Genomic DNA, 13,237 nt, shown 5'->3' with positions numbered 1-13,237 from the left:
TAATGACCCACATAGGAGGACGTGGACATACTTTGGGAAACGCCCTTGGATTTGACATCTGAGCATTATCTTTAATACTTTCTTTCCCTATTCTTAACTGGCAGGATATGTCTATCATCAAAATGAACCTGTAACTTACTGTGCATCTCTACTTATCAGTAACTTAAAAAAAAATCAAGGTGTTACTTGTATTTCCTGTTTCTACATAAAGCCCATTGCTGAAGTCATACAGCTGAACAGTAGTTAATCATATTCCTCCCTTTGCACCCCCAAAACATAAACTGACTCAACATGCCATAAAAGGTGTTTTCCTCAAATGCTAATTCAAAAAGAAACTTTAGTTGAAAGCAAAACATAGGATCATTAAGTTCTGATTTAATAACGGCCCCTGCTATTAAATAGTCAATAAATCCCCTGTAAGTGGCTCTAGAAGTACAGAAACAGAGGATTTAGCCTCAAATTTTATCACATAAGCATTGAAAACTCATACTGAGGATTATTTGTAAACTGAATCCATGAAAATATTTCTTTCCTAATTTTACAAAAACCGCAAATGGGAGCACAGAATTTTAGAACTGGAAGGAAACTTTGTGATCATCCACTTACTTCCACCCTTACTGCAAGGAGCATTTTCCGTCCTAGAGAGATACTTGATGACTTCCTAAAATAAAATAGAGCTAATGGAAAACATAACTTTTAACTGGAGAAACTTTTATATGATAAACGTACTCTCGTATTTTCTTCCTCAACATGGAGTTTTAAATAAAAGGTAATCTTTAGCCTTTCAAGATTTATTTTACCACCTTCTGATTACATACTATCATGGAGAAGGTAAATGATTAATTGGAAAGTGTTTAATCAATGTGAGTTAACATTTGTCTGTCCTATAAATCAGTCAGTTATGTCTGACTATGCAGATTTCTGACTGCTTCCTGCAGTGCCATGAGAGTCCCAGAAAATCGAGATATGGAACCAACCTATCAGCAAATCAATAGAGAAGTATCTTTAATTGATACCTTGTCCTTAGAAATGCATCCTTGGTACACAAGGTGTTGAGCGCTGGGGAATTCTGGAAGAAGTGTTCCAGTTTTTGAGCTAAGCGAATATTTACGAGTGAAGCCACCCTAAAATTTAGGAAATGAAAATAAACAAAACATTATCAACTACATGCCTCCAAAACACAATCCTAATAAAATAGAAACCCATACACTTTTACTGTTCTTCACCCTGCAAATCATGAGAAATTAGAAGATGTGCGTATCCTGTTTACATTTTATAACTGAATAAACTACACTTCAGGCAAATTGTTTTCAAACATTAGTTTGACAGTCGGGGAGTTATTCCTATCACTTTAGAAGTTAGTTTTGAATATTTGTCAGTTTTCAGTCCTTTTCAGAAATTTTCATATCACAGTTAATGGCGTAAGTTCTATGTCTAGAATTACTGCAATTATTTTAACTCTAAGAGGATCAGGAATTGCCAAATTCAACCTCCTCTTTTACAGGTTAAGCAAATAAAACGATGAGAAGTAAATTAATTTATTCAGTCTCAGAGGTATCTACTGGCAGAATTTTCACTGGCGTCTGTCTTCTGATTCCCAAACTCGTGTTCTGGACTCCCCACATCAACCTTTCCCCAGCCTAACTTCAGACATACATTGTTCTTTCACATCTGCTAGGGAAATCACTCCTCTAGAAGTTTTCAGAAAATTAGAAAAAGTAACAAATTACTTATGATACAAGGGTGCTCAGGTACCTGCCATAAACCCACACAGAAAAAACAAGTACATATTCAGGACAGAACTAAAGTCTCAGCAAATTGGTCCCACAGACTATAAATGATTCTTCCTGCTCCACAAACAAATCTTTAACAAAGTGAATGATAATCAAAAGTTTGGGCAAAAAATGAAATTGGGAATATGGTAAAATATCCCTGGAAAACACAACATTCCATTCTTTCCAGAGTTTCTCCACATTTATATTTAGACTTTTATGTTTCTTATCACTATATTGAAAATGTTTACCAGACAAAAACTTTATTACTGATAAAGGCAGGTTGTGCTCCCACCCTGTCTTGTCACTTCCAGCCTTTGTAGACTTTTCAGATTTAATTTAGGTCGAGCAAAAAGGCATTGGGGGGGGGGATTTTTTAGTCCTTAAACACCAGATACTTTTAAAGAACTAATTTCCTATTGACTAATTTGACAGAAGCTCTCAAATAATTTTCTTCTAATTTGATAGAAGCTCTTAAATAATTTTATATTAAAAATGCAGAAATTCTTTAAAAAAAATGCTTAGCTTCATTTCCCTGTATTTTCAAATATAACAAAGCATTATTTTGATTAAGTAATTTTTAAATTAATAAAGACATATTACATACAAATAAAATGCAACAAAAGAAAGGATTTTAAAAGAAGGAAAAGGTAAGGTAAGATATGAAACTCACATTTGATAGATAAACATAACAAAAATGAACTTAAATTCTAATTTTAGAAAAGTTTATACTTTCCTCATATTCTTGGGTAAAAAGCCAGATTTATTCAACCCAAGATGTAATTTGGTGATACAAAAAAAGAGTATCACCAAAGAATAAGAGAAATGTAAACCAAAAAGAGACAAGACATGGTGTTGGGTTAAATTTAAGTTAGTAATAAGAAAATGGTCTCATTCCCATTAAAGAAGTGTAAGTAGTAATCAGAACTGTTTCCATGAAGCACAAAAGATTGGCCCAAAAGATTTAGCAGGTAACTTTAATAAGCATTCAGGAAACAGATAAGTAGAAGCTAAAAAGAATTTTCAAACAATAGAAAAGAAAGACCACTTCCCAATTCACTTGAAAACATATTTGCCAAATTTGACAAGGACAGAAAAAGAAAGAAAAATTATAGGTCAATCTTTTTTATCACCAGGTTTGCCACAGTCTCAACCAAAATATTAGCAAACCAAATCCAGCAATGTATAAGAATGATCAAAAAAAAATGCACCATAATAGAAGGAAAAATGGTATCATATGTTAGTCACCTCATTGGTGCAGAAAAAAATCATTTGATTAAAATGCAACACTCATTCACTATTCTCTCTCTCCCTTTCTCAGCTAGAAATAAAAAAAAAATCTTAATCATTACACAAAGAATATTAAAAACATGCAAAAATATCTTACTAATGGGTAAAATACTATAAAAATTCCCTTCAAAATAACAAACAAAATAAAATTGCCTCATCTCAACTTTTTTCTTCTAGCTGTACTAAAGTGCATAGACAAAGCAGTAATAAACAAAAGTAGGTAGGGAAAATGAAGAAACAAACCCAGCATATTTTCCACTGATATGGTTGATTACATTGAAAAACTGAGACTAAACCACATAAAAATTGTTATGATTAACAAAGAAATTTTTTAGCAAATTTACTAGATAGCACATCAATTTAAAACTCACTTGGATTTTTTAAATCAAGGAACAAACATTAAGTGCATGCAACAAAAAGATTCTGAGATGAAATAACAAGTATTAGAAGATGCCTAATATTGTTTTTAAAAGTATAAAACATTTATAATAAAATTAACTTTTATCAAAAGATACTAAAGAAGTTATGTAAGAAGATTCACTATGGAGAAAATGTTGGTTTGACACAAATTGATTTTTTCCTTCAATGTTATTTTATTTCCAATCAAAATAACATGAAAATTTTCCAATAAGTTTAACAAGCTGATTCTAAAACGTGTGGAGACACAAAAGATCAAGAACAGATACAATAGTTCCAATAAAGTAGAACCTGGCAGAAGGATCTGCACTACCAGATCTGAATGTGGACTATAAAGCTTTAATAAATAAAACAGTGAGCTGGATTCAGTGGCTCACACCTGTGATCCTAGCACTAAATCAAACATATATTATCATAGGCATAGGGTAAAAGACCACTGAGGTGGAATATGTAGGTTAGAAATGGCCCGTGCATACATGACACAAGTGGAATTGCAGGTTAGCAAACATAAATATGGCTTCCTATCTCATATCACATGCAAAAGTCAGTTAGAGGTGGAGAATTCTGAGAAGATAGTAGAGTAATAAGCACTAAGAACCAGTCTCCCCACCTAGACAATAACTGCATTAGCAGAATATGTCTCATGGAACTATTAATATTTTGGAACTCTGGAGTACACTTAACACCTGCAACTTCCAGACAACGTCTGAGACAGTAAACAGTGGTGAATTTGGTTAATTTCATCTTTTAGCTGGGTAGAAGCTACCATCTCCCATGCCCAGCCCATGGCAGGGAGTTCATGAGCTGCAGGAGCAGCTGATACAAAGCTAATGGGAGGCAGAGCAGGCAACAAAGATCCTGCCCTTCAGATATTGGGGCTCTGTGTTATCATTTCTGATTGCTGCTTCTGATTATGAAGGTGTAGACACAGAGGTGGGAAGCCACTGCTTCTGGAAACAAGATCCATGCCCCCATACACACATACAAATGCAAGTTCCTTTTACCCCACATGAAGTGATTTCTATGGGATCAAAAGGTCTAGCACCCGTCTTATCATTCTCCTTTCACTTCACTGTCTAAGAGTCAGACATTAAAGACCGGGGCATTCAAAAGCAACTTCATTTATGGGGGATGCTAGAAAAATTACCACATATACTCAAGGAAACATATTGTCTCAGAAAAGACCTAAGAAGACCATGAATTTTCACCACAAGCTGATCCCCACTAGAGACAGCCTGCAAATCAAAAACAAAACAAAATAAAAACAAAAAAAAAGGAAACCCTGGATCAGACTTACCATGTTATTATATTCAAATGTTCAGTTTACAACAACAAAACAACCCCACAGGCATACAAAGAAATAAGAAAGTACGACATATTCAAAGGACCGATAGAAACTGTCATGGAAAATACCAGATGTTGGACTGACCAGACAAAGATTTTAAAACATCTTCTTAAGGATTTGCTCAAAGAACTAAAAGACATAGAGAGAACCAAGAAAATGATAGATGAAATAAATGAAGCTATCAACATAGAGATAGAAAAGCTAAAAAAAAAAAAAAGAGTAATACACTAGTATTACACACCAATACAAAGTAATACACTATATTACACGCCAGTACAAGGTAATGTAATATGATAACTTAAATGAAAAATTCCCTAGAGGGATTCAATGGCAAACTTAAGCAGAAAGAAGAAAGAATCACTGAATTTGAAGAAAGGACAATTGATCTTGTTGAATCTGAGGAACAGAAAGGAAAAAGACTGAAGAAAAGTGAACAGAGCCTAAGGGTCCTGTCAGACATCAAGTAGACCAGAGGGCATATGAGAAGATGAACTAATACATGCCCACACCAGAAAAAAAAAAAAACCCTCAATTTAATTCAAGTTTGAGGGAAGGGGAAGAAATAGGGGGAATTGGTGTGCTCTCACCTAATGCGCACAATGTAAGGGTACATGGCAGATGTCCTGGGTGAAGGGCACAACTACAACAGGGACTTAACTGAACAGGTGCAAACATTGTAACCTAATCATCTGTACCCTCATGATAATCTGAATTTAAAAAAAAGAAACTCACTTTAGATATTCCATGCAAATAGTAATCAAAAGAGGACAGAGGTGGCACTGTTAATATCAGACAAAATAGACTTGAAATCAAAAAAGGTCATAAGAAATAAAGAAGAAAATTATACAATAATAATAGTTCAATACGGCAAAATGATACAATTATAATCATTTATGATACCTAATAACACAGGATCAAAATATATGAAGCAAAAATTGAGAGAATTAAAGGAAGAAATAAATAGTTCTAAAAGAATAGCTGGAGATTTCAACACCATATTCTCAATGAGGGATACAATAATCAGAAGATAAGTAAGAATACAGAGAATTTGAATAGCACAATAAATCAACTACACTGAACATAGAATATTCTACCCAGCAACAAAATACTACACATTCCTCTCAAGTGTGGAACACATGGGACATTTTCCAGGATAGACCAACTGTTAAGCTAGTATTGGAAAGTCTAGCCAGGGCAATTAGTCAAGAAAAAAGAAAAAAAAAAATCAATGAATTCTGAAAGACAGATGTTATACCATTATAATATCTTCTGCAGCCACCATGGGATGAAACTAAAAATCAATAATGTAAGGAAAAGTGGAAAATTCACAAATTTGTGAAAATTAAAAAATATACCCTTAAACAACCAATGGCTCAAGAAAGAAATCACATAGGAAATTAGAAAATTTTTAGAGACAAATGAAAACAGAAATACAACATACTCAAATTTAGAGGATGTGGTGAAAGCAACAGTAAGGAGAAAATTTATAGCTAAAGGCTGTAAATACCTACATTAAAAAATAGGAAGATTTTAAAACAACAACCTAACTTCAAGACATAAGAATCTAGAAAAAGAAGAACCTAATATGAGCTAAAGGAAAGAAATAATAAAGACTGGAGCAGAAATAAATGAAATGCAAACCAGAAACACAAATAAAAAATTAGTTCTGAAAAAATCAGCAAAACTGACATTTATCTAGATGTACTTAAAAGAGATTACTAAACTCAGAATTGAAAAGGAAGATAGTACTACTGATTCTGTAGAAATAAACGGAATTATTTGCTCACCAACAAACTAACTTGGATGAAATGGAAAATTTCCTAGAAACACAAAACATATGAAGACTGAATAATGAAGAAATAGAAAATCTGAATAAATCCACATCTATAACTATTAAGGCAATTGAATCAGTAATCAAAAATCTGCTGATAAAGAAAAGCCCTGGACTTGATGACTTCACTGATAAATTCTACCAAACACTTTAAAGAATTATCCCTGGGTGGCATCTGTGGCTCAAAGGAGTAGGGCACCAGCCCCATATACCGTAGGTGGCAGGTTCAAATCTGGCCCTGGCCACAAAAAACAAACAAAAAAACTTCAAAGAATTATCCCCAATACAACTCTTTTTATGAAGCAAACATTGCCCCTGATATGACACTATAAGAAAATTAAAAAACTACAGACCAATATACCTTATAAAGTTTGATACAAGAACATTCAACAAAGTACTCACAAACCAAATTCAGCAGCATATGAATAGGTATACACTATAATCAAGTGGGAGTTATTTCTGAAATGCAAGCATGATTCAACTTATGAAAATCAATGTAATATAGCACATAAGGCAAACCAAGGAGAAAATGCCTGATCATCTCAGTTGATGGAGAAAAAGTATTTGACAAAATTCAACACCCTTTCATGACAAAAAGCAGTCAAACAAACTAGGCATAAAATGAAACTACCTCTACATAATTTAAGGCATATATTTAAAAACCCATATAAAATACCATATGTGTAATGGAGAAACACTGAAAGCCTTTTTTCTTCTATTGAGAATAAGTCAAGGATGGCCACTATCACCACTTCTACTCAGCATAGTCCTGGGCATTTTAGCCATGGCAATTAGGCAAGAAAAGGAATTCAAATTGGAAAGGAAGAAGAATAGTACCTTTATTCACAGACATAATCTTACAGAAAACCCTAATGATTACACACACACTCACTCACTCACACACACAAACTGTTAGAACTAATAAATGGATTCTGCAAAGCAGCAGGATTCAAAGTCAACATACAAAAAACCAGTTTCATCTCTATGCCCTAATAATGAACAATCTAAAAAGGAAATTAAGAAACCAATTCCATATATAATAGCATCAAAATGAATCAAATACATAGCAGTTAACCACGGATGTGAATAATAATAACTTGTATAATAATAAAGACTAAAACACAGTGCTGACAGTGCTTAAAGAAATTAAGAAGGCATAAGCAAATGGAAAACATTCCAAGTTCATACATGGGAAGACTTAATAATTTTAAGCTATCAATACTATCCAAAGTGTTCTGTGGATTCAACATGAAAATCCCAATGATACTTTTTGCATAAATGGAAAAATCCATCTAAAAATTCATATAACCTGTTGTGGCAGGTGCCTGTGGTCCCAGCTACTCGGGAGGCTGAGGCAAGAGAATTGGTTAGGCCCAAGAGTTTGAGGTTGCTGTGAGCTGTGACGCTATGGCATTCTGTCGAGGGCAACATAGTGAGACTCTGTCTCAAAAAAAAGAAAGAAAAATTCATACAGAATCTCAAGAGACCCTAAATAGCCAAACAATCTTGAACAAGAAAAACAAAGTCAGAGGATTAACACGTCCTGATTTCAAAACTTACTATGAAGCTATAATAATGAAAACATTGTGGTAATTCATAAAGATGGGCATAAAAAGACAAACAGAATAGAACGAAGAGGTCAAAAACAATCCTCTATCTACAGTTATAGGATTTTTGATAAGGTTGCCAGGACCATTTAATGGTGAAGGAAAGGTATTTCAATAAATGGTGCTGGGAAAACTGGACAGTGACATGAATGCACTTAATATGACAGAACTGTAAACTTAAAAATGATTAAGATAGTAAACTTTGTCATGTACACTTTACTACCTTAAGAATATGAAAATAAAATAATTACAAATAAAATGACTTAAATGTTAAGCAACTTTATACTTTTAGAACAATTTATAAAAATATGTTTATGATCTCGGAGCATGCAAAAATTTTTAAAAACAAGATACAAAAGTACCAACCATAAAAAAATTACCTTCATCCAAAGACACTATAGAGTGTTGTGTCATGTCACAAACAGAAAGAAGGTATTCACAACACATAGCCTATGAAAGATTAGTATCCGGAATACATAGAGAACTCCCAATAGTGGAATTTTATTTTAAAAAATCATGTGATCTGAACAAACATTTCACAGAAGAGAACTGAACAATGAACATCCAAAAAGATATTCAAGTCAATTAGCTATGAATAGCAATTTTCAAATGAAAACCACAGGATTGGAAAAACTAAAATGTCATTCACTATCAAGCATAAAATGTTCTACAAAAAGAGTGAGACTGAGTTAGAGAGACATAAGCGGATACAACCACTTTGGAAACTATTAATAACTTAACCCTACTAGAAATATTAAACCAGCGCATATAGGGTCTGGAATATCATTCTTATAGATATACATCTGGAGAATGCTCATGGTCAATATTATTTTTGAAAGGAAAAAAATAAGACCCAATGTAATGAATAAAGGCACTGTGATATTTTCATACAATAGAATACTATACAGTAGTACAAACGAGGAAACTAGAACTTCACATATTAGCATTGCAGAATCACAGAACCTAATGCTGAACAAAAATGGAGAGTCAAAAAATGAAGCCATTTTGATGTGGTATAAAACTGGGTAAATAATAAACAATACGTTGCTTAAGGATATACTGAATAATACAATAAGCTTCAGGAAAAAACAAAGGAATGCATAAACACTGGAGAGTGGTAGCTTTTTGAGAAGTAGGAAGGAGAATGTGATTGAGTGGGGCACAAGGAACTTCTTTCTTTTCAGCTACAAGGTGGGGATGTATGTGATTGTGTGTGTTGGGGGAGGGTTGCAAATTACACATTTCCCAGTCAGAGATGTTAGGATGCTAAGGTAACATATATTAAGGAACAAAGTATATCTATTTTAATACTTTTAAAAAGCTCTTATATTTATAAATAATGGTTTTGTGTGATCAGAGCTAGCAATATATTTGGTAAATCAACAAGAAGTAAAAATCTTTGTTTTTGGGGGGTTTTTTTGTTTGTTTTTTGAGACAGAGCCTCAAGCTGTCCCCCTGGGCAGAGTGCTGTGGCATCACTGCTCACAGCAACCTCCAACTCCTGGGCTCAAGCGAGTCTCCTGCCTCCACCTCCCAAGTAGCTGGGACCACAGGCACTCGCCACAACGCCCAGCTATTTTTTGGTTGCAGCCATCATTGTGGTTTGGCGGGCCCGGGCTGGATTCAAACCTGCCACCTTAGGTGTATGTGGCTGGTACCTTAGCCACTTGAGCCACAGGTGCCAAGCCAAGAAGTAAAAATCTTAAAAATTAAATTTCTTTGGGTATCTTAACAATTGTGTACAAAGACATCCTAAATTGCATAAATCAAAGAATAATAGACTGTACAGAATGTGTAACACAAAAAGAAAGGAGAGGTTGACCAACTGCACAAAAATAAAATATACTCATTTTAATTCCACTAATGTTTGCTATTCCACTTGTACTAAAACAGGCACCAGATCATAGGCCAGCAACAGAGGTCTGGGTTTGTTTTGTATTTTTCGTTCTCAGCTGATGACTTTGGTACTCTGGGGTGAGGTATTAAGAATCTTATTTCTAAAAGAAAGCAAGAAGGACCCTACAGAAAAGAAACAAATATGATTAGAAGTCAAGAGGGTCTGATTTATGAAGGAAGATGAAAGGCGTGAAGCTGCACAGCTTGGCTAAGTGATGACAAAGGAAAGCATTGATAACAGTCTACAAATATTTGAAAAGCATATGCCAAGATGGCAGGATTTGATATTTATCTCAGCACAAAGTTGTTCAACTGGCCGTGAACGGTTGATGTTAAGGAGAAGAAAACTCTGGCTATCAAGAAAACTTCCTGGTTGAAATGTATAAAATCAAGAGATCCATTCTCTATGAAATAACTAGCTACTTAAAATCTTCCACGCTAGAAGATTTACAGAAAAAGAAAGCTTTCTTTGATCAAGGCAAAGAATTAGATTTAAGCTTTGTTCATTTGTTTTATTCCCGTGGTTTAAAAGATTCTGAGACAATCTCTAAGACATTTCTGACATTTCAACCACCAACTACATTTATGAATAATGAATTTAAAACAATCAAATGATTACCCAGTGGTAACGGCTCTGACTGTCCTCTCACTATTATTTAGTGTTGTTTTTGCTGTTGTTAGCTTTTATTGTTTTTCTATTTTGAGCTATTTAAAACTTTTAGAAGATATAGATAAAAAATAAGAAACACCCATGTACTTCCCATCCTGATTAAAATGTGACACATTTTAAATATTAAAAGCAGCCTTTGTATCCCTGCGTTATCTCATTTCCTTTCCACAAAAAACAATGTATGTTCTGGATTTGGTTTACGTCATTCCTGTTCTAACCTGCAAAAATTTGCCTTGCTGTAAATATTCCTAAATAATCTCTATTATTGGTTTAAAACTGGTACCAGACAGTACGTAGTCTTGTATACTCAACGTTCTTTTTTCACTGAACTTTACATTTGAGATAACTCTAAGTTTATTCTAATAGCTTGCAGTTCACACATTTTCAAGGCAGTATAGTATTTATTGTAAAAATATATAAATTTTATTTTCCCATTATGTCATAATGAGCATTTAGATTATTGTCCAGTATTCTGCAACTATAAATGGTGTTGCAGGGAATATCTGCATATGCCCCTCCTGCGCCCAGTGTGGAGGTTTCTCTAGGAAGGCTATCATAAGACCTGTGCGTGCATCTTCAACTCGATTAGATATTGTCCCTTCCACTGTTTGTGGGAGCTCCTTTGTTCCACATTCTTGCCAGTAATATATCTTTAGATTTTTAAATTATTAATATGGCAATTTTGAAATAATTACCCATGAAGGTTTTAATATGCATTTCCCTGATTAATACTTAGATGGAGCACTTTTTATTGGCAGGCAGGATGTTCGAATAGTAACTATGTTCTAGACTGATAAATCAGAACGTGCGCCAAGAACACCAGTATTATTTCTTGTCATTCTTTTTTTGTACCTTGTATGAATTGCCTGTTCATATACTTTGCTATATTTCCATTGGGTTGTCTTTTCATTACTGAGCTGAGTTCTTTACATATTATAGAATGGTGTTCTACTATTTCTTTCTGAGACAACGGAAATGTTCTAGATATTGATTGTTCAATACAGTAGTTACTGCCTCATATGGCTTTTAAGCACTTGAAATGTAGATACAGAGACTGAGAAACTAAATTATTTATTTAATTAATAGCCATGTGTAACTAGTGGCCACCATATTGCACAATATAGTTTTAGATACTAACCTTCTTTCATTTATACAGATGTTCCTTAACTTTATCGTGGGGTTTCATCCCAGTAAACTTATTGTAGGTTGAAAAGATTCTAAGTCAAAAAATGCATTTGATACACCTATAATAATGTGTGGAATATCTCATGTAATTTATTGAATACTGAAAGTGAAAAACTGAATGGTTCATGGGTACCCGAAATTCAGTTTCTGCCGAATGTATATCACTTTTGCACCACCATGGAGTTGAAAAATCATTAAACTGAACCATCCTAAGTCAGGGGCCATCTCTTCATAACTGATAAATATCCAGCTTCTTTTACAAATTTGAGACCATATATACATATATTTCCTTCTGTGTCTGTTTTTTTTCATATTTAACATTTCTCCACATCATTAAAAGAGCCTTTAATAACTGAAACTGTATTCACTTCTATAAAAGTATATAAACTATGTAGCCATTTGTTATTAGTCATAATATGTCATTTAAGTTATACATAATTTTTCACTATAGTCAATAACAACTTGTGCAGAATTTTTTTCACATTTTCTGTTTTTTATGAGATTTATACAAAAGTAGAATTAGTAGGACATTGTTAATGCAAATCATGGAGCTGTTTTCCAGAAGGTTCCTTCTGCCTTCACCAGCCGAATATGAAAGAGCCTATCTCACCATTCCTTCACCAGCTCCAGAATTTTTTAATATCTGCTAACTTTACAATGTAAAATGTTATCTTAATTTTTATTATATGAGCCTTTTTTTCCATATAAGAATCACCTCCTGATATTTTTTTACTCTTTATTGTGATCTTCATATTTTTCTTACACATTTTAGAATTTCTTTCAGGTAGTAGAGATATTATTTCATTGCTATATTTGCTGAATATATTCTCCCCAGTTTTTCCTCTGACTTCAAATTTTGTATCTAAAGCTTTGGATACAAAGTTTCTAATAGTCTATGGTTTTTTTCTCTTTGAAATTTTGTACATTGTTTTCATGCTTAGAAAATGAATTACCCCATCCAGAAATGAGGAATGTACATATACCTCCTCCAAAGTATCTTTTTGTATTTAACTGTTTATATGAAATTCATATAAGATATAGGGTGAGGAAATTTTTTTTCAAAAATAGTCCATTTTTTTAATACCCAAAGAATTTTACTTATTTGTTTAGTACTCTGCCTTCCTCCAGAAAAAACTTAAGACTGAAAAAAATTTTTCTTTCTTCATTGGTTGTAATATCTCCCTGATAATACACGAAATCCTTATAAACTAGTGTCTTTTTCAG

General features: G+C 33.5%; 1 protein-coding gene across 1 annotated transcript in view; it reads right to left on the bottom strand.

Annotated features, from left to right (window-relative positions):
• RFX6 (regulatory factor X6) overlaps positions 1 to 13,237 on the bottom strand; it is a 55,477-nt gene that overhangs the window by 20,198 nt on the left and 22,042 nt on the right. The window contains exon 7 of the mRNA XM_003781619.1: positions 1,017 to 1,124. Coding sequence (XP_003781667.1) covers positions 1,017 to 1,124 — 108 coding nt within the window. The remainder of the gene's footprint in view (positions 1 to 1,016; positions 1,125 to 13,237) is intronic.

Source organism: Otolemur garnettii, unplaced genomic scaffold (genome assembly GCF_000181295.1).
Source record: "Otolemur garnettii isolate 467f Iridium unplaced genomic scaffold, OtoGar3 scaffold00002, whole genome shotgun sequence".
NCBI lineage: Eukaryota > Metazoa > Chordata > Mammalia > Primates > Galagidae > Otolemur > Otolemur garnettii.
The sequence above is the reverse complement of the archived record's forward strand: the minus strand, read 5'-3'. Positions and strand labels throughout refer to the sequence as shown.